Source organism: Aulonocara stuartgranti (genome assembly GCF_965226115.1).
Source record: "Aulonocara stuartgranti genome assembly, chromosome: 14".
Classification (NCBI taxonomy): domain Eukaryota; kingdom Metazoa; phylum Chordata; class Actinopteri; order Cichliformes; family Cichlidae; genus Aulonocara; species Aulonocara stuartgranti.
The window spans coordinates 34,957,205-34,984,834 of record NC_138950.1 but is presented as its reverse complement, the minus strand read 5'-3'; the positions used below and the strand labels follow the sequence as shown (position 1 = coordinate 34,984,834).

The following is a 27,630-nucleotide window of genomic DNA, read 5'->3' as shown; positions in this document are numbered from 1 at the left end:
GATTGGCCACGGCTGGTCTCTAGCTCAGCCAGTAGCCAATGGAGAGGCTCTGTTGTTTGTGTACCGCTGCTGCGCTCATATAAAAGAGGAGGCGACGACCCCCGAGAAGGAAAACTGAGAACTGAAGAAAGCCAGGGGGCACCTGGCTGTGAGCTGTCACTGCTGCCCCGCGTCTCTTCCACCGACCGACGCTCTCACCCGCAGAGGCGGATCTGACTGCGAGGACCGAGCCGCTCAGCTGAACCCCCCCACACCCACGCCACCTCCAAGACCCATAGACGCGCGCGCTTCAGGTGAGGTTCGCACCAGAGGATGCTCTGCAGACACTGCTCCCCGGGGAAGAGGCTGCACATACTCTGAGAGGACATGATCTGTGACAGGCGGCGTGTTGCAGTGTCCTCCTTCACTCACAGTGTCTCCGCTTTGCTTAAAGGCTGCTGAGAGGAAGCTCGAGCTGCAACAGCCGTGACTCTCTCATCAACTTCATCCAGCCTCTCACTGTGTGTCAGTCATTTTCCATCCGCGCTTCGTCTTTTCAGCGCTTTTTTTTGCAGCAAACTTACAACTGATATGATAACACAGTCCATATTTACACAGGCACTCACACACACGAACATACTTAATTTTCCTCTCTTTATTAATCATTAATAACCAAACTGTTATTAACCAAACTGAAGGTGCCTTTAAAGTACTGGTTCGATTTATGGTAAAAGTAATGTGACGGAAGCTGCTGTCAAGAAGCAAAGTGATAGCGGGGATGCTTTGTTTTGGAGGCTGTTTGTGTCTAGTTAACTGTCTTTGTTTGGGCATGATTACGGCGGTTCCCCCTGAGCTGTTGTTTTTACTGAACAGCTGAGAGCTTCTGGCTGAGATCGGCGTCAAAGTGCTGAAGCCTAAAGTGTGCAGACCCGGAAAATCAGACGAAGTGGTTTTCAAAAATAAAAGCAGCAAGAATGCGTCGAGCGCTGAGAGCGCGCGGCTGAACGCGAACGCGTTTTATATTGAAATTCAAAACCGGAATAGGAATATAATGTTCTGTGTCGCGTGCAGGGGGCTAGAGATGTGGATCGAGGAAGGTGGAGGGGGTGTTTTGTGCGGATGCTTTTAGTCCAGTTCAGACCAGTTCTAAGGCTTCTGCTTGTTCATCGCAGTGTTCTTTGTGTCATTGTTCAGTACGACAAAGCTGTTGCTGAGAAATGCACAAACTTCTAATGAACTCTGGTCTGTGTGTGTTCAAGCTATATTAGCGTATTTTCACGGTCGTTAGTGTTGGGGTCGTCGAGTTAGGCTATCTCAAGTTCATATTCACACAAAAATGCAGACAGTAGGTTTAAAACGGTCTTCTTTCAAAAGATGACTGTCTAAGATGAACAAAGTGAAGGGAACAGATAGGTTATGTGTTCCAGCCAGGTGGAGTTTTTTATCTGGTTATTAAAACAAGTACAATTACACATAATGTCGCTCAGTATTATCAGATAAATGTTGGCTGGGTGTTCGTAATAAATGCATTTCTGTATGTTTGAATACATTTCCAGTGAGTATTTTTGCGTTATGACGTTCGCCTCTATAACGGTGCACACTGCACTAACAGCTCCTGTTGAGAAGCGCTCGCGCTGAACACCAACCAGCAGCAGCTGAGTCTCGCGCCGCGCTGGTTCGAACCGGCTGAGCTTGCGCTGCATTCAATTGAAGTGGGATTTTCGGACCACGTTTGTGACAAAGGGTTGCCACACAACCCCAAATAAAACGCCTCACGTTTCAGCAAAAGCAGAGGAGAAGTCGTGTCCTGTAAAGGCATTTTTTATTTTAAAACTAAAATAAAATTTAAATCTTACAGTTTCCACGTCAAAACTTATACAAACAACATTTTCAAAAATGTAAACACCCTCTGCTATGTCCTATTCGGGTGGAATACAACAGCAACCTCACGTGTAGCTGCTGTACAAACAACCAATAAGAGGAGACCTGTTGTACCCTGGAGCCAATCAGATATGTCAGGGGGAGACAGTTTAATATTTATAGGAGGGGTTTGCTTCTCAAATGTCTCAGCTGTTTTCAGTTTGTGACTGTCTTCTCGATCACAACCGTCCTCAGTAGGTTAGAAAAAAAAAAAGACCTGTACTGAATATGGATCCAAGAATCATCTAAAACACTTGCAAGAGGTCATATTGTTCAAATATTTCATAATGTTAAAGAACTACATGAACTAGACTTAACGAAAATAATTATAAATAAACCTGTAAGAAGTACCTCACCATGGGTATAATTTCTGGTTGTCATCTTGTTTCTGCTGTCTCTATCTTATCTTCCAGGCTTAAGCAGCCCTCCTCATATTCGGTCAGGTCTAGCACATTGCTACCTCTGATCCATCCAAAATGGCTCCTACTCTGGCCACGGCCTTCTCCCGCCGCTGGTGGATGGCGGTTACAGCAGTCATTGAGAACCTGCTTTTCTCTGCTGTGCTTCTTGGCTGGTCGTCCCTGCTCATCATGCTCAAGTCGGAGGGCTTCTACTCTTACCTGTGCAAAGGACGAGGTGAGTCTACTTTACTGTAATTGGGTTATCATGTGTGGTTTTGGTGAGGGGGTTGTTTACTTGGAGTCCTTGAGCAAATGAGTATCTGCTGAGGGCCCTTTTGACCTGTTTTAACAAAAACACATCAAATTCATTCATTTTCCATCCTTTCTGCCTTTCTGCATGACAATCCCCTGAGCTGGTAAAAAACTGAAAGCCTCAGGACATTGATCTGAACACTCAGGTGTACTTGCTGTTCCGCTGCTGTGGAATTATGCAGAACACATAAGCAAGTGTGCAAACCTTTTTGTAGAAAGTACCCATGTTTTATCTTACTTTGGCACCTCATCCTCAGTGCAGTGTGTTACTTCTCTCAGCAGGAGCAGGACCTTTGAGAAAAGTGCCTGCCTGCATATTGGCAAACAAGAGCTTCTCATTGATCCAACAGTTGGCTTCTCCTTGTGGAAAATGGGTCATTATGGCGACAGCAGCCTAGGTCTGAAAAACCCTCGAAAGCATCCATAAAGTGCTCCAGCACAACAATGCCACAGATGCATCAGAGATGGTCATTTTGTTGTTATTTGATTCTGTCTCCTACTCTGTGATCAAAGATGATGCAGTGAGCTGCTGTACTCAGAGGGTTATAATTTGGTTATGAAAGATTGCCCTGTTTAAAAAGCAAAAAAACCCAACCAGATGAGGACAGTGGTTCCTCCATCCTAGCATTCGGTAATCAGTGCTGTCCACAGAAACAGTGTAGAGGAGGTGAAATGTAACAGCATGCTGAAGAGAACTGGCTGCTTCATCTTCATCATCAGGGATTGAGTTTTTATCCATTGCAGCCCGCCTGTGAAGGAGACCATTCATCCCTTCATTCTCCACAGTGATCATCAGACAGGCTGCTCTCTGTCTTTGTCTCTTTGATCCTCTGATTGTATCTTCCTCTGTGTATTTCTCTCTTTGTATCCTACAAAGCAGCAGCTGCGAAAGCCTTGCAGGGTTAATTTGTGCATATAAAGCCTTTTTTAAATCAATTTAGCTCTGATAATTCTCTTTCTCTGACTGTTTTGCTCAGGTCATTTCCTTATCTGTTTGCTCTGATTAAGCTTTAGGTATCTCTTACTGTTGACTCAGCTCCTTCCACAGTGACCTGACCTCTGGCACATCAGTGTAGCCCCACACTTTTAAAAACCACCCATTATTGTGTTAAATCTGCATTTTGTTTTTGTTTTTTTACATTTCACTTCAATTGTGAGAAGTCTGTCAGTGAAATTAGGAGGAAAAGGCATTTTTCTGCAAACAGACGCCCTGATGAGGGAGGAAAGGGGTGCTTTAGAGACTTAAATATGAAGGCACAGTGTGAATATATCATTCTTTGTGTGACTGATATTCTATTTGAATGAGCTGTTTGTTCAGTTTGCGCATATATCTCACATCAAATCATAAAAATAGACAGTTTGTGTTCCTAACCTTTGGTGTTTCTATGGTGTGAAGTGATCAAAACAGCTTTTTTATAGTTTTATTGTTTTACTCCAAAGGAAATCATGATTTCAGTACTTGAAGTAGAGTGCTGCTGCTCTGTTTGTATTTTACCTGTTGAGGCTACATGGGTAGGTGTACAGACTTGTAACAATCACTTGACCTTTGCATAATAACCACATCCTTACACGAGCCACTGATCACAAGAAGCACAGCCTTCCTAAGAGGTCACTTCTCTGTTTTTGTGTTAATACAGCTGCTGTAGCATGGTTGTGGTTTGTGGGCTCTAGAGCGATGTTTCTCTTCATGCTCTCCTGTCAGTTGGCTCTTTTAGTGATAAGCTACGTTTCTTGGTAAACAGTCAAGCCAAAAGAACGGTGCTCTTAGCACATTGCAGCAATGATGAAACCAAATCACTTTGTTGTAGATTAGACTATTTGACATCCTTTGTATCCACAGGAGGAGTATATCAAACAAAAGGCCATGTTGAGAATCTTAGAAGGTTCCTGTGGTGTTGAAAATAACACTGAAGAGCGGTGGACGTATGTGACTTATCAGAAAGACGTTTTCAGAGAAGGGGAGTTGGAGCTTTATGCCTCAGTGTGTTTGCGTGGACATGTTTCTTCCATTATTGACTCATGTTTGCTGTGGCCATTTGATTAGTCAGCAGTAGTTGGGGCTACTGGAGGACAGATGCTGCTATCTTCCTTCACAGTCAGCACTTAATGCTCTTGTCTAGTAGATGTGAAATACCTGCCTGGGAGGCAGAGCACATAATCTATAATTGACAATAATATTAGATGAAAAAAAATAATTTTCGGATGTGGTGCCCATATGAAAGACTATTGACTGTTGTGATCACCTTACTTTACTAACCAGATGTGTTTCTTGCTACCAGGCAAGGCCAGCAACAAACGTTAAACTGCAGCAGTGGCAATGTGCAAAGTCATCTGACTTCCCCACCTGACTTCACCCTGTCGGGTTGTTAGCATAGCTAGCAGGCTGAACGTTCATAGACAACTGGATCTTGTGCATTGTTATCAAAATAAAAATGATCTCTTTCATTTTATAGGACTGTTGTTGTTGGTTATAACATAATCAGAATCAGGTAAACTTTATTAATCCCAGAGGGAAATTGAGTTGTCACAGCAGCAAATATACAGCAAACATCAAGAAGATTACTTCGGGGGGTGCCTCTTGTGAATCTTTGCCCAGGGTCTCAACAAATTTAAGAACCGCCACTGTTATTAACACTATAGGTGCCATTTAAAATGTATTCAATGTAATATCTTGGAGTTATTCGTGGTTCCCAGTGGATGAATCAGTGTGGCTTTTAATTTCACATATGTGTACTGGCTCTTTTTTTAAAGAAAAATTTTAAGATTTTGAGATTGGAAGCTTAATCCCAAACTGTAGAAACAGCAACCAAGGAAATGCACTGTTGAGTTTATCCATTTACTCTAAATCAGTATGATGATGATGCACCCTACCTTGTGGGAAGATCCTACTGTGTGTTTCATTAATTCAATCTATATTGAGGATGCGTTTGAATAAAATATATCACAATAGAGGTGGAAGACATTTAGTAACATCCCACAGATCATTCCATGTTTGTGCCCTCGTGCATAATCGAGCTCTTCTGCATCTGTTTAGCTAAAAGCAGCCTCTGGAGCTCAAGTGTCCTTGTGTTCCTCAGTGAATGAATGCACCAGCATTAGAATGACCCTGCAGTCATCAGATATTCACTAAGCCACGTTACCTTTCACCTCCTCTCATCACAGGGTGCATGCCAGTTTTTTCTGCACCACTCTGCCTTAAATATGAAATAACAGCTTTCTGTTGGTCTCGAACCAATGCCTAAGGGGTTTGAGACCAACAACAACAACAACACATCCGTCCTCCCATCCTCACTTTTCCTTTGAGTAGAGCTCAGTGACACACTCTTGTAACGGGAAACAGATTTCCAGTTCTGTTTACACTGAGTGTGCAGAGGCTTCAGCTGCTGTTGCAAACTTGCCCGCAGGACTCAAATAAAGAAAACACTCAGATGACTTTCTTTAAAGCTCCCTCCTCCACATATGAAGTATGTGGTAAATGCTGATTTGACTTGTATTGTTTTCTTTGCCTAATCAAAGACGAGTTGCTTTCCTCAATCAGTGCTCCTCTGTGTCCTCTGTCTATCTGTCTGACAACAGCAGAGTTTACCCAACAGCAGCGGTCTTATCGAGCACAAGGACAAAAATAGACTCCACATGAACTCAGTGGACTGTGTTTACCAGTAATTCACCAGAGGAGGCAGACTGATTAAAACTGTTACAGAGTTGCCCTGCACCATGCAGGGGGTTCAGTTTGGGTCTATTTCTGGTACTTGTTTACCCTGTATTGGGTTGTTTACTTGACCTTTGAAAGAGTTTCCTGGCTTTTTTGATCAGAAGCTCAGCTCTGAGAGGGGAGGGGTGGCTGTAAAAGCTCAGTATTCCAAGAACAATATCAGAAATAAGCTCTGAAAAAGCAAGCAAGTGTTCATTTCAGATCTCACCTCTAGAAATGTCTAGAAAACTGTGTCATTATGTTGCAAAATGGAAATACTGGGGAAAAAAGTACATAAAATTCTGTCTGCTCTTATTTCCAACCAGAAAACAGCTCCAGCTTCAACTTCTCCAACACATCCACCCCTGCAGCCAAAGGTGCAGATGAAGAGTACTTGGAAATGAACAGCTGGCCCATCTGCAAAGACCAGGATGAGATGCTGAACCTGGCCTTTACTGTGGGTTCCTTCTTGCTGTCAGCCATAACTCTGCCCCTGGGTATTATCATGGACAAATACGGGCCGCGGAAGCTGCGACTGTTGGGGAGGTGAGCCCGTGAATCCTGCTGTCTGTTGGATAGTGATGGTTCTTTTTTTGTCCAACCTATTTTTCATAGCCAACTGCTTTGTCTTTCCAGTGCCTGCTTTGCCTTCTCCTGTCTTCTCATCGCCTATGGTGCCAGAGACCCCAACAGTACGTACCTCTACCTGTGTCACATACATCTCATTACATTATCACGGCTCATATGATGTATTAATGCTAATTAATCAGATACAGTATGTGAGATTCGTCATGTGTTGGCCTAGTAAGTCGGTCTAGTAACATCTGCGTGTGTTGCTTTCTCCGGTAGATCTGTCCATCCTGATCTTCTTCGCATTGGCATTGAATGGGTTTGGAGGCATGTGCATGACCTTCACTTCACTGACGGTAAGAGATACTTTATGAAGCTCACATATTGGGACATACTTAGCTTTGGTCTGAAGCGCTGCTTCATTCCTACTTCTCCACAAGTCTTGTTTTTTACTGGGCGGTGACTGTCATGAATGGGACAGAAAACTGCATGTATATAATCAGCAATCAAACAACAACAACAACAACAAAAAATAACTACATTTGCCCCAAAATAAGCTTTTGAGAACCCTTTTTCCACTGGACCTTTAGCTTTCACTTCATTGCTGGGGAATTCTTCCTTGGTATGGTTTCAGCATTTGTTCACTGTTGAGTCTCTCTCTTATTTGACTTGGTAGTTGCCTGCTGAGGCTGTAATCTCTGCAGGCCACTGTGTGGTTATAATATATTCTGTGAATGAAATGTTATGACTTGAACAGTGCATAGAGTTTTAAACATGAAACCTTCGGTCACGTTATCAGGATATCCTTCATAACTCATCAAGGCACGCTGAAGAATCCCTTCACCCTGCAAAATGTCTCATAGCTCTACAAATAAAGTGTCGTGGAATACCTCAGTGCTTTTCATTTATTAGGACAACAACCTCATTTTTCAAGGAAAGGTAGTGCTGCCAGCTTCTCCGCAATCCGACACTAAAATCTCCACTTCGTTGGCAATTACATGTAGTTTGTTTCCTCTCTGAATGACAGCCTGTACTAAATATCAGTGAGCCACAACATTGTGATATCTGGAGAAATGAAAAGGTATTAAAAGGGGAGATGGAGGAAGAGAGTGAAGTGATGGCTTCAGACGTGCATACAAAGAAGTGAGGGGCAGAAAGATGGATGCATTCGACAGAGGAAACATTTAAAAAAGATGGCTGGAGGAAGAGCTGGAGAGAGACGGCTGACAACAGACTGCTTGGAGGAGAGGGATAAGAGGTAGTGTGCAGATAGGAGAAGGGTGGTGAGGGATGCAGTGACTGAGGATAGCCAGTGGTCAGGATGACCTCATCAGAGAAAGTGCTGCATCACAGGAGAGGACACGTGAGCAAGAGAGTTGTTACAAGGCAGAGAGCAGTGATCTATTATTCACTCCTGCTCTGGCTACGAGCCAAATAAAGACCTCTCCTCATTATTATTTCATCCACACGAGGACGTATGTGTGTGTGTATGTGTGCACGCACGTGTATCACTTTGTTGCTTCATGGTAGCTACAGTATTTCTCTTCCTGCCTGAACAGCCGAGGTGGACTCTCTCAGAAAGGGCTCAAACAGGAAGTAGCAACAGGAGGGTAGTGTGTGTATGTGTGTCTGCCTTCTCCACCCATGCTTTTCCATTTCCTTTCCAGGCTGTGTATTAGGACCCTGACAGATACATGCACTAGCTGTTCAGCTGGTTTTATCTTGCTGCACTCCTCCCTCCACACCCCCCACACACACACTAGTCTGAGCCTGGCTGTTTTCATCTTCTCCTGTTTCAGTTTTAGCTGCTCTCACACGACCGTCGAAACTCTCTGTGTGTGTGTGTGTGTGTGTTATTTTAGCTGAGTTACCGCTCCCTGCAGGTCCAGACAAACATTTCAGTTATACTGCCACTTCTGTGTGTGTGAGTGTGTCTGTGTCAGGGTGTTTGCAGAGCTTAAAAAGCACATAATCGATAGATTCAGAAGGTCGTAGAAGATTTTTAAAACTTCTAAATTTAACCTTTTTAAAATTTTTATTGGTCCATGTTGCTAAGAAGTATTGAAAAATAAAACCTAATCATAAAAAAGTGGAGCCCCTGTAATTTAACTTGGTCAAATGCTGGGGAAACTGAGAAAGAGGCAAATAAAAAGTGCTGCTGTGTGAATGCTTATCTGTTTCCATTCTCTTTTTCCTGAAGGTCTGTGTGAAGGGTTGTGAGAGGAAAACTATAACCTTATTTTTCAGGGCGTGGAAAGCTCTCAAGCTGCATTTGGACTATCATAGGTCACCGAAACTCCTCAGGTCACCGTGACCTGTGCCATTTTCCCACTGTGTGTCTGTGCATGTTCCCAAAATCATCCCCTTCCTCTACTGTTTTACGTTTCTTTTTAGTCTCTGTTCATTTGGCTTCTCCCCTTCTTACTCTTTGTCTTTGCCTCAATTCTACATTCTACCCAAACTCTTTGTCCCAAGCTGTCGATGAAAACAGGCAGTGAAGGATGAGCACAGGAGACAATAGAGAGGAAGGGAGCTGTGGTTAATAATGACTTTCTCTCTGCTTACAGTCTTGACTTGTAAGCAGTTTCATGTTACAAACCCCTCTACATACATATACATATACATACTGTAAAACCACACCCACAGGCACACGCCAAGCTCCGCCTCTTGTTTTTGTCTGGCTGGTGGGACATTTCGTATCCCACCCTGTTTGCTAAGTTTCAATCTGAAGCTCTGCTCAAAAATCAGCTTTTTGTCCAATGTCTTGAATGCACAGACTGTTTCTCTATCTGAAAACACATTTATTTACCAGCAAGCTCTCTGACTTGTGGTCATAGCTGCGAAATGTAAATGTTCTCTTCACTGAGTCACTTTCCAACTTTGAGATGTGGCTAAAGGAGAAACGGGGAGTGATTTCTTCTCAGTTGGACAATGTGTAAAGTGCGCACACAGCACTTCATTCCACCCGCTGAAGTGATGGGAGTTGTAACAAAAAGCAGTAAGATCAGGCTGGAGTGAGATGGAGGAAGCACAGTATACTATATAAATTGTTTACAGCACAAAACGTAGGGGAACAATGTTGGAGTGAAAAAGGTCAGGAGTTATTCAGTAATGTGAGATGGAAGCTGGCCAGACAGAGCAGTTATCGCTAATATCGAGTGTTACGTAGCGACATGAATGGTCTGATCGGGGTGGCTGAGGGGCTGGAATGACTGCAATGTTGGATCTTAATGTTAGCTCAGAGACATCCCCACCCTTCCAAAGTCATATTTCTGGTGGAAACATTGCTGGCTTTGTTGTTTGCTGGTTTCACCCCTAAATATGTTTAGAAAAAGAAATTGACTTCTAATAAGCGAGAGAGCGAGATGACGTCAGGTTGAATGAAGTATGCCTTTTGGTGTTTGTCATCTGGTGTTTGCTGTTCTTATGGTCCACTTGGCTGCTCTTTATGACTATCCTGTGTTTCAGGACAGGACCAGTCAGAGCTGGTTCTCAATGGTCAAGCAGCATCAGGGTGCTGAAGTTTCCACTTGCTGCAGCAAAACCCTCTTCCTCCTTTCATTTCTCTGTTCTTTCCTCTCAGAGGGCTGAATCGAATTTTCTCTTCTTTTTTTTCTGCACGAAAGACTCAGCATATTTTCCCACTCCTCACCCAGACGTCTTTGTCACGTCACACTGCCTTTTTCATTTCAGTTTTAAACACTCAGCGCAAACAGACACACACTCCTGGTGGCGTACAAACTATGCGCAAAAGTGTGCCGTGGCCAAAAAATTGCAATGACAGAATGTTTGCACGGTCCAGTGATAAGACAGTAGATGCAGACTGTAGTCTTACTCAGTTGCCTGAGTCAGTCTTGCCCGAAGCCCCTCTGATATATAATCAACAAACACGTAGAGTCTACTTATTATGTATAAGTGGGTCACAGCTCCTCTGTTTGCACTCACTACATTCAGCACTGTCACCAAATAACAATGAGTGAGCGCTGTCCAGGTTACAGCGCGCCTGTGCGTTTGTTTGAAGCAAACATTATTAAAAAAAAGTTTTACAGTATTGACTCACACAGGTATGCTAGCAAATCTGTACTGTTGTCATAAGGTAGAGCTAAATGCTAATGTTAATATTTGCTAATAAACAAGTAGAGTTAAAGTGTGTTTAAAATTTAACAGCTGAAGCACATCAAGTATTATGGTCGGGGGTTTTTTCGGGCAATTTTTCTAAAGATTTATGATGTTACATGCCTAACATAAAGTTATTTTGGGAATACTGTTTTTTCTATTTAAACCTTTTCCATTTGGGTGTGTTAATAAAAAAAATGGTTTTAAATCACTGATGATGGCAGATTGTTTATTTAAAATGTTAAACGTTATATTTTTCTACAGGACACAGACTGAAATGTATCCATCTAACTTGACTCTGTTTCATTACCTTTGCTTACATTATCCATTGCAAACTCCTTCAACTTTGCTCAGATCTGTTTGCTGGTCTTTTAAGTGCTGTACTAAATTGGAAAGCTCAGTAACATTGTTTGCACATTGGCTTTTGCAAATCAAATCAGGATGCCCCCCTGGTCATAAAACACTTCTTAGCCCATTCCGCCTGCCTTATCAACAAAATAATGCAATGCTAACGTGGCCGCTGCATAGGTCCCCAACTTCCATGTGTAGTCTTTGCTATACTTCAGGATGTAAGGATAGACAAGAACACTTGCCAAAGGTAACTACTATACTAAAAAAACACAAGAATCAAGAACCAATTCCAGTTATCCAACTGATTTAAACCCTATGCTTCTAGCCCATGCAATTTCTTTCATCAGTGCTAGCCTGTGTTGTTGAAGTTGTGCGTGGCTTAACAGTGATGCTAAGCTGTTAGCGTGCCTTTAAATAATCCACCTGTTTGTATCAAGCCTCAGTGATAAAAGGGTTGTTCTGATGCAAAAAAAACAAACAACCTCTGTAGTCCTTGAGGCTAGCCAAAAAGGAGCATTTGTCAAAGAAACATTTCTTTTCACTCACATAAATCACACTGATGATATTGACAGCTTGCTGAAATGATAAGTGAAATGATAAGTTATATGGATACCCTTCAAACAAAAACCCAAACGCCCACTCTTTGCTTTCATATTTGTGTCTCTAGATATATTGGCGTTTTATAGTTGTCTTTATGTTTACGCCATTTATTAAGCACGTGCATTACCAAAAAAATAAATAAAACCGACACACCTGCTGAACCCAATAACCAGTCCCTGATCTCTTATCTCCAGGTCACTGCTCTGAAGATAAAATAGACCTTCAGTGGCTGTTCAAATACAGGGCCCATCATCTATGTGTGTACTTTGTGCAGGGATACACTGTGACCATAGAGCTAACAAAAGGGCTATTCAGGGACGAAGCAACAAGAGCGGTTAGTGATGGGTGTTATTACCTTCAGAGAGGTATAAGGTTGCTCTCAGTCTGTACCTGCACCACTCACAACAGAAATGAACACAGCAAGTGTGATATTTGTGATGACGTGGAGATTAGAAAACTAATAGAAGTAGTAAGGGATTAGCAAAGCCTGTATTTAGTGAAGTAGAAAGGTGAGGACAGAGGTGAAATTTCCAGAGCAAACACTGGGAAGGTGTTGGATCAAGAACTACGTGATCACATACTGTACCTTGAAGGCCGAGAAACATAGGCAACACATTCCTCTGATGATTAGAAAAAGCACCAAAACAAGCGGCTGTTCTCTGAAGTCTTACAGGGACTGGGACTGAAAAACACACACAGATTTTTAGCTAGCTTAACAAACATCTGTTGAATGGATTGCCAAAAAGTGTTCGGCAGATATACTATACCCTATGGCTGACATTTAACAGTATGAATACAATTTTCAAGCCATTATCTATCATAATTAGGTTGTAAATATTATCTGTCAAGTTGGAATTGCAACTAAAACATTTTTATGAAAACTCTCATGTCATCTGACTTGGTGTTAAAAATTACTGCATGAAGAGTCAGCTGCTTTTTTATCACTTTCATGATCAAGAGCTGGTTCATATATACAGACTTAATGAATCCCCTTTGAGAAAAATGTGTGTTTATACTGCGTCACAAATTTGTGATCACAGGAGCATACTTTTGTCTGTTGTTGAGAGGCCATTTACAGTTACAGTGTGTCTGTTAGCACGTGAGGCCACAGCTGATTCTTTGGTCAGTCTGCCTGACTTAAGTGTTATTGACTGCAGTTACGGAAACTCTGCTATCTCTTCCTCATCGAGCCCGACAGCTGCTTCTCCCATCGACGCACCCGCCCACACTTTGTCCTCACGCTGCTGAACCCATTAATCCCTACTTCTCCTTTCATGATTAGCAGACCAAACCAGTTTGTGACATGTTTTTGGAAAAGAGTGGTCTCAGCAGCTGACTCTGACTAAGAACTAGAGTCAGTCACAGAAACTCCCAGTGTGACGTAAGCTTGTTTTGCTCAGCAGTATCACAAGCACTAGATCTGTTATGTTTCTTTTTTCTTTTTTTCCCACTGCTTCGGGCTTGCTACCATTCACTCACGTGATTTTGTTTTCTCCCACTTTTAAGTGTGCTCACCGAAGTTAATGCCAATGATAACAGTTCCGTTCACCAGACAAAAAAGGTGAATGGCAGAAAAGTCAGGGACTGACTTATCAACACTGCAGTGGGCTTGTTCCTTTTTTAACTGTACTGAATATTTGGTAACTGAATGGGGAGCTATTTATTTGAACTAGGGATTAAGGGCCTGGATTAAAATAATTTATTAGAGAATCTGCCCCCCAGAGTGATTTCTGTTGTCCTTAAACACCCTGCTTATAATGAAATAATGGAGGATTACATTGAATTACTTTTTCCTTGATAATTTCCATTCAGTTGCTTAAATCAAAGCTCTTCCCATGATTTACAATATAATAACAGAACTCTTGCAAAAGTCTGGCATAAAAAGAGCCATCATCACAGGCCAGAGTGAGGAAGTGCTGCAGCGTCAGCAGGGAAATCTGAACCTGTTGACTGCATAGATTTGTGAGCGGGCTGCCATCATCGTGACACAGAATCTGCTGAGACGGGGATCTACATGTCCTCTGTCTCTTCTTCACCAAGCGAGCCAAAGGTCAGCCAACTTGCTCCCTTGTAGCGCAGGAATTTGGGGGGGGCTTGTTGTTTTGGATGACCTGGCTGGGGTGTAGTGATTTTTTTTGTAGCTCACCTTTGCTCCAATTAGTGCAGGGAGTAACGTCCATATGGGGTGAGGGGGTTCGAGCAGCTGGCTAACAAGCTTCGCCCCTGTGGCGAGCACAGCGCCTCGATGGACGGGTGGATGGACAGATGAGGACAATGAGAGGGGAGCTGGAGGGAAGCGCCTCCGCTATTTATGACCCATAATAACGCTTTCAGTGATGAGTTACAGTCAAATTTTGAACTCCCTGCCCATGCTTGTTCACTGTGGGAGCTTCCTTTCAATGCTTTTGACTCTAGAGTTTGATTTCCTCTCTCCTATATAGCACTTTGAATCCAGATGGCACAGATGAACTCTGACCTACATCAGACCAGTCAGCCACATGGTGCTCTCATGTTGACACTGTTTTTCACTTCCTCAAGACGGCTGTTTACACTCTGAAGTTACCTAGTAAAGGAACAGGACGTACACTTATTTCTCGTCAAGAGCTGAGTGTCATTATGCAAGGCCCGAGCTTTTTTTGTCTCTGCTCTTCTGCAGATCTCGGAACAAAAACTCATCAATGCAGGCAGTACAGAGTGTGCAAATACTTGGTGGGGGACAAGACTATCACCAGTCAATATTTGTGAGCAGCAGATTAAACTATTCGCCATTTGTATGCAGTGTGCTGCATTCTTTCACAGTCAGTGGCCATTTGCAGGTGTAAGTGGATTGAAGGACAAAATATGACAACAAAGATTATTGCGCAACCTAATATGCTGCCCACAGAGCAGAAATGAAGCTAATCCAATTATAGATGGGTAATAGATGTCATTTTGGCTGCAGCAGCTCCACTGCTGGAGGTTAATGGGCTGTGATACATGTGAGTTTAGTTCAATGCTGTAACTTTTCCTGATCAGTACAGCCTGTTTCCTCAGGCACCAATTCAGGTATAAAGTAGCAAATGCTAAAATGTAGCGTAGCATAGCGGTTTGCTGAGATTAGCCCACATGAGCTAATATTACTCACAGTGAAAACAGATTCATGGTGTGCTGTCATTAAAAACTTTCATTTGCAGCAGAAGACATGAACTGTTCAGCATTTTGATCATCTGCCTTTACAAATGTAGAACGTGGACGACAGGGCTGAGCACGAGCTCTATAGAAACAAGTATTATATTGCTGTAAAGAGACATGCCTGCCTGAATGTACTTGAGTGGTGGATCACGGGGAATAGTCAAAGGAGCTTGCAAAGAAAAGCGTCTGGACTTCTTTAAGTTACTTGAAGACGTTTCACCTCTCATCCGAGAAGCTTCTTCAGTTCTAAGGTCAAATGGTGGAGAGTCCCAGAAAGATAAAACGCCAAAACACAGACTTAACAATGTGGTGTATGCTGTACAGTGCAGCGAGGAATGCCCAGACCTCTACATTGGAGAGACCAAACAGCCACTTCACAAGCGCATGGCACAACACAGAAGAGCCACCTCCACAGGACAAGACTCAGCTGTCCATCTGCATCTTAAGGATAAAGGACACTCTTTCAAGGATGCCAATGTTCACATTTTGGACAGAGAGGACAGATGGTTTGAAAGAGGAGTGAAAGAAGCATCTATGTCCACTGTGAGCGACCATCTTTGAACAGAGGCGGTGGTTTACGACACCAACTCTCTGCCATCTATAATCCAGTTTTGAGATCCCTTCCCAGACGCCTTAACGCCCACTCACATCCTGGGCCATCTGATCTCAGGAATTCGCATGATAAGGTGGGGCCAGGTTTCACAATGAACTCACCCGAAACTCTGGCTGATTGGGACCCACGCCCAGTTTCACACCTTGGCTCAGGCGATTAGAGGATCATCAGGGGGTCCTTTTGTCCCTCTGTGGGGGGATACTCCCACTAGGTTTATATCTGGGACTCTCCACCATTTGACCTTAGAACTGAAGAAGCTTCTCGGATGAGAGGTGAAACGTCTTCAAGTAACTTAAAGAAGTCCAGACGCTTTTCTTTGCAAGCTCCTTTGACTACGATGACCTGGATGACTGAGAACCTTCACAGACATCACGGGGAATAGTTCAGGGCTTTGCACACGCATGTAGTAGTTACTAGTCACAGGGTAGTCACACCTTACGCTGCTTTATCTTCTGTTTTGCTTTATATGGGACTGTCATTTGGAAGCAGACAACTTGAAAGTAGCGACTGAGCCCTTACAGATATTAGGAAAATGTTTGGTAAGTTTATTTCTCAAGCGAGTAGATGGCTGTTTTGCATTTGATTTGTTTTTGCAATGAGAGGAGTCGCCTCCTACTGGGCACTTTTCACACTCGAAAGCCTTCATCTATAACACAGCTAACGAGAAAGCTGTTTTATCTTTGTTTTTGTTTCGCAGTTTCTTCATGCTATGGATTATTGATTATTTTTTGTCCTCCTTTAAGCCCCTGGCCACTAGTTTTTGATAATGTAAATCATAGTTAGGTGACATAAAGAGGTCAAGCTTGACTGCTTTGCTTCTTATGAGTCTGTGGACATTTTGTGCATTTAAATGAACTTGGTCTTGCAGTTAAATGTGTAAACTGATCTGTCTGCTCTCTTCACAGCTGCCCAACATGTTTGGAGATCTGAGGTCGACCTTCATTGCCCTGATGATTGGATCCTATGCTTCCTCTGCTGTCACTTTCCCTGGCATCAAGGTAACTTACAGTCACTCACTTACTGTGGCTGATTCTTGATTTACTTTAAACATCCACGTGTCCTCATCCATGACTGAAAGATTTTCCTAAAGGGCAATATTAACTCAGAAGGAATAACCCTGCAACTGTAGAGTGTGTTATTGATTCTCCATTATGATGTTTTTGTGTGCGTCCCATCTTCCTGCCTGTAGGTGATCTATGATCTGGGTGCCACATTCATCTCCATCCTTCTGGTTTGGGCCGGCTGTGCCTGCCTCGTCTTCTTGAACTGCTTCATCAACTGGCCTTTGGAGCCCTTCCCTGGCCCAGAAGACATGGACTTCACGTAAGACAAACAGGCATACTTAGTCTGGCATGCACACAAAGCCGCATGAACATATGTGTAGCTTCCAGCTATTGTTTTTAAGCAGCCACTGCAGTATTATTAGCTAAGCTCGAGTTATACCTGCTTGAAAAAGGATTCTGACTGAGCCTAGGGATTCTGGATTTTCCACACAGATCACTGCTTTACCTCATACACACTGCAAGATTGTATACACGTACAAGCGCACACACTTATGTGCAGTAAATCCCAAAATAATGCAGTGGAGACCAAGTGAGCCCTAAAGGGGAAAGACCATAAAACCAGATGATCGGCCTACTTTGCTCTCATTCACCTGGATCTTTTAATGTTTCCTTAGCCTGTTTTCCTTTTCCTTTAGGTGTCTGCTTACATTTCCCCTTCTTTCTTACTTTCCTTTCTCAGGGTGAAAATCAAATTCAGCTGGCTGGGATTTGACCATAAGATCACCGGGAAGCAGTTTTATCGGCAGGTGACCACAGTGGGACGCCGTCTGAGCGTAGGCCATGCCATAAAGCAGCAGGAGGCACCCTCCAAAGAGCTGTCCACACAAGAGGCCAACAAGCTGTGCCTGTCCACTGTTGACCTGGAGGTGAATTGCAAGAGTCAGGAGGAAAGTAAGTCTGAATATGCTCTAACATCTAAAGTCTGTTATATAAAGACAGGATGAACTTAAAATAGAAACTAGTTGAATTGGAGCAACAGTTATGTTTCTTGAAAGACTGTAAAAGCCCATTCACAGTTTTTAGCAGTGGCTTTCTTTGCCATCTGGTCGTCAAAACTGGAATCTAAGCAAGCTGCCGACAGAATATAACTGCTGTCTGTAAGAGGAAGAAATCCAAAAACATGCACAAGTCAGCACAAGTGTACCTTGTGATCAAATTAGTCATTCTTGAGTAGATACTAGCTTATGAATATTCTCACAACTCAACAGTCAGTCAGTTGGTGCAGTTAGACTTGAAACGGACTGAGCAAAAGAGGTGCTAAGTGTGTTAGGTTTGCCAGTAATCAAGTCATAAAAGTGTATCTCTTCTCTTTGAAAGGACTGATGCCAAGTGGAATCCCACATAAATAAAATAAATCCCACTGATATGAAAAGTAAAGACTTGAATTCCATTGTTATAGCGTAGGTAAGTGCAAAGTGTTATAGAACTTTTAAAAATTAACTTAATGTCCTTACTGTGTGCTTTGAATCATAAATCCAAGTTAAAATATAGACAATAGACTTATTAATATACTTAAAATTTTGTAATTTATTTTGGCAATGAATATTATTTACATAGAATATTTAACAATGTATTTCAGATGAAGTTTAAAAGTGTGAAATTTTTTAAAAAGGCTAACATTTCTGTTAGTTTTTACATTTTTAAAATGTGATAACACTGTATGTAGTGTTTTAGGTTGGTTGGCAAAAAAATATCACATCCATGCTAAGGTAACCTCTGTTACCCATGCACTTTTTCAGTCCCTCCTGGCTTTTCTAACAGGGTCAGGGACTCCCAGTGGGTTAGTCTTGTCACACCTCTCTCGGTCTCTTTGGTACCAAACGGACCGTGGAATCGGTTCAGACCCTGTTCTTAGAAAGGGGCTCAGCAGGTGTGTGTCGCGCTGGCAGGGAGCCCTAGAGAAGCACTGCGGTGGACTGTATCAGCCATTACAGTGAATTTCTGACTGTGTGTGTGTTTGGAGTGCATTCAGGATGCCCGTGGCTGGTTTCATAACAGCTGGACATGTCGGGATGTTTAAAGAGGCCCATATTACACCCTTGAACACAACCTTGTTGCTCTCTCTGTTTGCTGTAAGTTGAAGCAGCTGTGAGGGTTGCAGAGTACATGCATCTTAGGCCTTGGCCTATTCCTCCTGCCTCCTCAGATATAAGGATCAAGGTCAGATTCAAATGTTTGTGTTTTCTGTTAGGAATGCACTTAAATCATGTATCTGGACCGGCACAGTCAGCACTTGTTTGGTATGTTAAGTACACTTTGTACTAGAGCTGTAGACAGAGAATGAAGGCCAAAGAACTTTTTGTAAATAAATTGGTAGATTTTGTAAATGTTGAAATGAAATATAAGCTAGTTTTAGATTAACAGCTGTATTCTCTTATAAATTATTTTAGTGCTCTATGAGCATTTTCAAACAATTAAGTCCAGGATAGATACCTGTTGTTGAAGACAATGAACCCATCTGCTTCATCTGGGTACCCATCATTAGTTGGTGTGTCCGGGGTTTCTCTGTATGGACAGCTGTCCATTTTCCACTTCTATCCACAGCATTCATTAATGATCAACGTTTCCTAGAACCTGCTTTCCTTTGAATCCTCCAGACGTTCATTCACATTAAGATGTCACCATAACACCTGGGTGCCAGTGGGAAAATTTACATGTCAGTCTCATCCGTTCCTCTCAGCCAGTGGAGTTTTCCATCTGTTTAGAAAGTGAAAAGAGACTCTGCATGTTTGACCATCTGTACTTTAGATGAAAGTTTGTTGGTGCTGATAGTGGAGGCTTCAAACAAGGTCATCATCATGTAGGTTGTTTGTCAGGATGCTATGAATACACTCGTACGTTGCTATTTTTTATTGAAATGAGCGATCTTTTTTTTCTTTTAAAAAAATCAGTTTCCTGGAAATGTTGTAAACATCACAATCGCTGTAACAGCAGTCTGACATCTTCGGCTGCAGTGAATTACCTACTCATCCATTGTATTGATTGTCATGAAATTTGGCAGACGTCGTAGTCTTGCCAGGATGAATTGTAAAGACTTGTAAAAACAGGCCAACGTATCAGTCAGCCCGGTACATTCAGAACTAATGAACATCACATCAGCCTCAGCTGTGCTCCTGTTTGATTAGCAAACATTTGAATGCTAACATTAACACTCAGCGAACCAGCAATGAACTTAGAGCCTGATATAGGTCGATATTGACTGATACTGGCCTAGTTGACTGATATGATATGAATAGCAATGAGAAAAGAAACAAATATGGTAAATACATCTCTTGGTATTGGCTCAGGATTTTAGTGCATCCCTGCTAGCGCAGTAAATTATTTTCATAAAGTAGTAAACAGTACACCTTTATGCTGACTCATTATGCAAATTAGCACAGTCATGTTGGACTTTCATCTCAAAGCACTGCTGTGCCTAAAGTCATCCTCAGTGTACCACAACTTAGGCCTCATATATTTTATGATTTTTTTTTTTACCACTGAACACTTGAAAACTGATTATCATGTCCCACAAGCAATGAACAGTTGATCTTAGTTCTTACATTGACTTTTGCTCTTAGTGTTTCCTACATCGTGCACAGATAAAGTTGATTTTGCAAACATCTCCTGATGCAGGCAGTGTCATAAAAATAGATTATAGAACTTTCTGCTCCGTAAAAGGATTTGGATGTTTCCCTAAAGGCCTGTGAAGCTTTTTGGTTTTTCCACTGAATAATTCCCCTACCACGAGATTTCAACTGTGTACAGAAGGAAATAAAATCTCCTTATCCAATATTTTTGGTTAATATCTTTGTGGTATATTAACACAGTGATTTGATCTCACCCTGACTTCTCTCATTTCCTCTGCAGCTCAGAGCTTCATGAAGAGTATCTTCAGTCCCATCTTCTTGCTGAGCCTTATCACCATGTGTGTGACTCAGCTGCGCCTCATATTCTACATGGGAGCCATGAACACTATCCTGGAGTCCCTAACAGGCAGAGACCTCAGCACAGGTGTGTGTGGTTGTTAGTGTGTCAAGCTATACATGTTTTGAGAGTGGTTGCGTTTTTATCTTTAACACCTCTTTGACATCTCTGTCATGCTGGCTTCCTGCTGTTGCAGTGGAGAGGATGGAAGTGGGTAAGAGACCTGAGGCCACACTAGCAACCCTCTGCCCCCCTCCCTACCCTAAACTGTTTGTCCACTTTTTTGTCTAGAGCATGACCCCGCCCCCCCAATAACTCCATGACATCTGCAAACTGTTTTTCCATTCCTGTCAGTGTGCACCACCCTCTGATGTCTTCATACTGTTTACCGGATGTTCACCCTGAAACCGTATTAACGCTGCCTCTGCCGCTGTTTGTCTCCTAGTGAGCGTGTACACCTCCATCTTTGGCGTGCTCCAGCTCCTATGTCTGGTCACCTCTCCTGTCATTGGCTACGTCATGGACTGGAAGCTTAAAGACTGTGAGGATGAAAACGACAAGAGCACCAAGAGGTCAGCGTGCGCGCTAAGGAGGAACAAATAATTCTATTTTTCTCAATTTTTTTAAAATGTTTTCTTCTTTTGTTCTATCAGAGAGCCTGGGCAGCCCCGTCGCCCTGACAAACGGATCCAGAAGATCGTCAATGCCACCAGAGCTTTTATCTTCACCAACATACTCCTTGTTGGCTTTGGAGTCACCTGCATCATCCCCAACCTCCCACTTCAGGTATGCAGTAGGAGGCTGGGGGAGCCATTTTATTGAAGTGTTTAGGTGGTGTGGGTTCACGCTCCTCTGCATGTGCTGCTGCTGTATGTCTCCCCTAGAGGGAGACTAAACACTGCAGAGAGAGAGAGTGATGTACATGATATTCAAACCACTCACATGGCAATGCAGCTGCTGATATTTCTAAGTGATGTGGAGCCACCTAATGGACAAAAATGTTGTTGCAGTTTATTTTGTTCTCTCTTGAATCTCATTTGTCAAAGACAAACCCTTTTGTTTTTCAGTGAAAACCCAGCAGGTCGGCCCTGAGCATGTATTTACTGTAAAAATCTTTCTTTTCCTCTTTTCTCTCCTACTTCAGGTTGTCTCCTTTGTCCTGCACACTATTGTGAGAGGCTTCATCCACTCTGCAGTTGGCGGGCTTTATGCTGCTGTGTAAGTGTGTGACACGTTTAAAAGATGATGGCAAACCAGTAAGGAATCATGCAGCCTAATGCTGTCCTACACTAGATACAGAAAGTGACTAAAAATAAGTGAATTTTAGGCATTTCTTCTTCTGTCCTTCTGTGCCAGCAATCACTCTTTTTGGACAACTTTCCACAAGATTCTGGACATAAAGCCTGTGGGCCAGAATTGGTCCAGCAAAGACAAAATGAAGGAGGGCATAAATTTTGTCCCGCTTTTCCTATTAATAAAGACCCCCTCCCCCATTGCCATTCATACTACTAAATTAAGATAAACAAGTGATAGAAAATTTGTCTACTATAAAAAGATGTCTTCTTTTTTAACACTTTTTTCCACTGTTTAAAAAAAAACATTTTATGCAAATTAACAAAAACTTTATAAAACTGTATATTTTATATTTAATGGGCATTCTGGGCAGTGTGCTATGGGATTTATTTTTTTTTTGTAATTTTACATTTTACCATTTTTGATAATTTCTCGGATTCTGCCACTTAAGATTAAAGTAGGCTGTATATAGCCCACAATGCAACATGTTTTTGACATTCCCGTATTAGAGCAAAAAAAGAAGTCCACCACTGCTGTTAAGCGATGAAGTCTGGCTCGCAGTCACATGTTCTTAGTATTTAACACTAAACTTTCACACTACAGTTACTTTGGTCAAAAAAAACAACCCAACTATCATCTAATGTTTGAAATTATAAGCAAAAAATGTATTCTGAAAAATGTAAAACAAAAGCTGTCAAGCTAACCAAATCTGATGTGAAAAAAAAAAGAATAAAACTGTCTTCACCTAAAATGGATTCTGTTTATAAATCTGTTAAAACTGGAAAAACAGTTTCTTCCGTATAGATATTATATTTGCAGTAAATAGCACTCCACATAATTAAAAATGGACTATAAGCATGTAAAAGAAGTGACTATATATATGTATAGACATTGCATATTTATTATGGAGATATGCAAATGGATATTATAATTACGTAGTTTAGGTGAGGTGTTCTCACACTTTGGCCTGTAGCAGCCACATGTTCTTGCCTGTTGACCTGCGACTGTGTGCAGGGTGATAAGAGCTCAAAAATCTTATGAAAAATTTCCAAATGACTGCAGCTGGAGATTAGCTGACACTGCCGCATTTAGAGAAAATGATGATTGGGCATTTTTCTTGGAATGAAATAAAATACCTCTGAGTTGCAGGAACAGTATTATCCAAAATGAGCCTACACGGGATGTGAATATTACATAACAGTGTGTCTGGGGGCATGCGATATATAACTGGCTGTGAATTTGTTTTTAATTTGACTCACTGTAAATTGATTTAATGGGCCTGATAGTTCACTCAGGTTAGTTATGTGACAAATGTGTTCAAATTTCCCATATGACTCATGCTGTTTATCCCCTGCAGGTATCCATCCTCGCAGTTTGGCAGCCTGACAGGCATGCAGTCTCTGATCAGCGCTCTGTTCGCCCTGCTCCAGCAACCTCTCTTCATGGCCATGGTGGGACCCCTGGAGGAAGACCCCCTATGGGTAAGATGATGCACATATAGAGATACTGGCTTTAAAGAGTGTAGTATTCAAAGTTTACCATATCATTCTATCTAACTGCTTTACTCACGCGGTGCCCAGGTGAACGTGGGTCTCCTGGTGCTGAGCATGCTGGGTTTCTGCCTGCCCTTCTACCTGCTGTACCACAGCCGCCAGCTCCAGCGCCTCCGAGACGAACGTGACAAAGATCCCAAGATCTACGTTAAGATGAACAACGGCAGCACGCCCGAGGCCTGCGTGTAGACGGGCATGAAGACGATTTTTACAAAGTAGATGAGCTACACTAAAGATGGAGGGGACTGAGGTCACGTTACTGTGGGACATGTGACGAACGAATTCACTCTGAGACCGCCGCACCTCACACTCACAAATCTTACATTCCGCATGCTCACACAGATGCACACACTTCCACCATCATACTGACACCCATATGTGACTGAACACCACTGTGACACCTCCTTCACCCTCTCTGTGAAGAACCCCTAACACACACACACACACACACATTCTTTCCACATGGAGAGCTTTCAGTTCCTTGACTTCACCCGTGAACTGAGGAGAAAACTGACTAAAGGGAGAGAAAAGAAGCAGCTGCTTCAACCTCCCCAAAGGTTCCTCCTCTCTCTTTTTTCTTCATGTCTGCCATTTTGTATTTCATGCTGGTTTAGCTTCTCCTAGTCCTACTCAAGAGACCACAGGAGAAGAAGATGCCAAAACAAATGTTAGTGGCAGTGTTCAAAGGTTTTAGACATTTGCTTTATGATTGCCCAGGATGGTCTGGTTTTTGTTTCGGTGAGAAGAAGCACACATACTCAGACCCACTCAGCACGGAGATGCTGGGCCACGGCATCTCCGTGCTCTCTTGTGCACAAGGGCATTAACTCAATAAGAACCCACAGACAGCAGCACTGGTAGCAGTTTAGATGGAAACCTGGACAGGTTTGAGCTCAGCGCACGATACATAGCCTCAGTGTGTGCGTGACTGGGTTAGACACACACTGCATGATGCCAGCGATGGTGCTGGTCCTTTATTACTGTTGCCATTATTTTCTTTTGTTTTGTTTCTTTGTCCATATGTTTGAAATATGTAACCTTTTTTTGTATTTACTTGCAATATGATCTTGTGTGTTAGGTGTTTATTTCTTTTGCATGATCTCAAGCTATTAAGGTGGAAATGATTTTAGACATATTGTGTTTTCAAAGGTTGGTGTGGTAGCTAGGTGAATTTTAGGATCTTGATTGGTTGTAGCAATAAGTCTTCAGCGAGGTATAACATGCTGAAATCCAGACAGACAGGACATTCAGTGGACTGCATTTCCAAATCACAAAAAGGTGCTAGTTTAATCACAGAAATGTGTCCGTTGCATTTGCTTTAAGGCACTGTTAAGGTCATCAGATTACCAACTTAAGGCATGTTCCAAAGAATCAGTCAGATTATGTTTTGCTTGGTATCACTTCTGCTCGGTCACACAAACTCTGGGATTCTTGAATTCACCTCTTACAGACAAAGGGAGATTTAGCTTGATGGTAGCAGAGTGAAACAGACACAATCTTCCAGCTTCTGAGGAAAGACACCAGCGTTCTGAGACTAAGTACAGACAATAAAGCAGTCTTTGTCTTTCAAGCAGAAGCCCAGAACAGAAGCATGGAGTGTGTAGACGATGGAGCAGGGAGATAATAATTCAATCTGCTGTCCTCAAATGTCATACAGAGAAGCTCCTCTGACACGCCCCGCCCCCAACTTGCAGTACGGTGACAGAGGCACATCCAAAGACAGCCTCATGACCCTCAGAGTTCCTCACTGTGATAGGGGTAGTGGATCTGGGTAGCATTTAGCCCCGCTCTTCCTCCCATCTAGCCATCATCCATTCATCTATCCTTTCATCTGTGCTACCTACTCAAGCACACCTTAAAATGTTTACTGACAGAACTGAGAGACAAAGCTCTGCAGCCATCATATGCTCCCAGCGAATGACTTCATTAAGACAAGAATGGCACACGATGCACTTTAGAGCCTCTAAAATGGACCTGCCTGCCCATGTATCTATCACACAGTGCATGGCTGCTTATGGATGGTGCATGATGCAAAGAATGTAGACTGAACTTAAAATCTAGATTTGTAATTTACAATTCAGTTATTTTTGTATAATGCCCTTGCTTCACACGATCCTTTTATTGCCTTTTTGTGCTTGGACAGTGGGGCAGAGACTCGTCTTTCAGTTCTGCAACCTTCACAGGACGAACCAGTCGCAACAATCTCATCCTTGATGAACTAATTAAGGTTTAAAGAATCAGTAGAAGACTGTATGGGTTAAAGTTGGTGCAGAAATGATTTTAGTTGGATGATAGGGAAAAAGTGTGCATTTGTAATTAAAGGTGTTTGCATCTCTTTATCTAACTGAATGGTGGCCTTTTTGGTCATATATTACAATCCTGACTGACTGTATTTCCATAAATGCAGATCTTATTTCATACGTCCACATGTCTTGTTGTTTGGAGCAGTTAGCTAGCACAAAAGGTATTGGATATATCAGACCTGAACAGATCTAAATATTTATCATTCTGCCATCTTTATTTGTATTTTGTAAATTCAGATCCACACAAAGACAACCTCTCAATAACAGTTTTGTGCTTGTGGGATAAAACACAATGGATTTTTTTTTTAAAATGGAAATGTAAAGAATGTAAAGTCAGTGCTCATATCTTCACTTACAAATGTACAGTTTTATTTGTGGTACAGTTGTCCTTCATATGATTAAAGCCCTATCTGGACTCCATAGAGAGTGCCTCTGGTAGCATGCTGGTGTTTCCTGTAACTTAAAGAAGTGTCCTCTGAGTACAAGCTTGTGCAGGAATAACATCACATGTAAATGTCATGTGAAGACAGACACTTTGTGGACGAGTGAGTTTATTTTTTTTCACAAACTGTAAACCAATCAGCACTTTTCCTTCATCGGTGTACCTGAAACACCTCACCCCATCCTCCCGGCATCCTCACCTTCATAGCTTAACCCGAACCTCTGATAACTGGAATTGGTTTATTGATCGATGTATTGATGACTTATTTGTTTTTTTTTTCTCATGATGAATTCCCAGACAACCTTTCTGTGTGTTGTGTTTTATGTCACTGTGTACTGATAGAAAATCTAGATTGGAGCTGAAACTCTGACATTTTTTTATCTACCTACCATGCTTAATTTTAGTTTTTCTGTCTTTTATTATGCTTCTTTGCCTCTGATGTTTACAAGAATGTCTTTGTATTGTCTTGGTTTTTCTTTTGTCTTGTACCACAGTATAGCCATTGTCTTGGACTTTCCAACAGATGCTGTTTCAACTAAAAAAAAAAATCAATATATGAAGCAAAATAAACAATAATTTGTACTGCTGTGTCTCTTATTTCCAGTGGCAGAGATGTGCAGATAGAGCTGGTAGAGGTACTACAATATGGAAGCTTGTGGTATCTGCAGTTAAATAGCATAGCAGGACAGAAACCACCCGTTTTCGAAGTAAAGCAACAGAGAGTCAAGTCTGAAAGCAAACCTGTTGAGCAGCAGCAGTGAAAACAGTTCATTCACAACAGGTTCAACCTGAGTTAACTGTTCCTCTCTGTACTGGTTAGACCACACTGGGCGTTGACACACACTCCACCCACTAAGAAGACAAGGAAATGTTCATTATTATCGGATACTTGGTGAGGTAGGATCAAAGATCTAAATGAAAAAAACACACAAGCAATCATGAGACTCACTAGAAAATGTCTCAGTTATGCACCATCTATTTGATATTAACACATGCGGACACATCTGTTAAGTTCACAGAAATCAGTGTGCCATGCATAGACAGTAAAGATGAGCTTTAAAGTGTGTGAAAACGTCCGTTTTGTGGTTTCTGCTTCCCACCAGAGCTATTAAACTGATACCTACCCCATTATTTTACAAATTATTATTTGACTGGTTTTGATACTGGAACAGAAGCATTGACAGTAGCAGAATAGTTACAACAACAGACATTCAACCTATAAGCGTGCACCGCTGCAAAGTGCGTAAGAAAGTAAACGTGTTAGATGTTGACAGTTTTGTCACATTCACTAATCTAATCTCTGTTTACATAATGCTCAGTGACCTTGTGGTTCCTTGGAGAGCTC

At 42.1% G+C, this 27,630-nt stretch overlaps 1 protein-coding gene across 2 annotated transcripts; it reads left to right on the top strand.

Annotated features, from left to right (window-relative positions):
* Positions 1 to 93: 93 nt before the first annotated feature.
* LOC309687972 (large neutral amino acids transporter small subunit 4-like) lies at positions 94 to 26,867 on the top strand. 2 transcript variants are annotated; one of them, XM_082503342.1, is made up of 14 exons: positions 94 to 293; positions 2,313 to 2,535; positions 6,630 to 6,849; positions 6,940 to 6,995; positions 7,153 to 7,229; positions 16,630 to 16,722; positions 16,914 to 17,047; positions 17,468 to 17,679; positions 20,638 to 20,781; positions 21,140 to 21,266; positions 21,348 to 21,480; positions 21,839 to 21,912; positions 23,345 to 23,468; positions 23,568 to 26,867. In XM_082503342.1, the coding sequence occupies exons 2-14, from the start codon at positions 2,376 to 2,378 to the stop codon at positions 23,727 to 23,729; spliced, it is 1,716 nt and encodes a 571-aa protein (XP_082359468.1). In that variant the 5' UTR covers positions 94 to 293; positions 2,313 to 2,375; the 3' UTR covers positions 23,730 to 26,867. The 2 variants fall into 2 exon arrangements, with proteins under 2 accessions (XP_082359468.1, XP_082359469.1); XM_082503343.1 differs by lacking the exon at positions 94 to 293 and adding an exon at positions 2,056 to 2,162.
* The last annotated feature ends 763 nt before the right edge of the window (positions 26,868 to 27,630 follow it).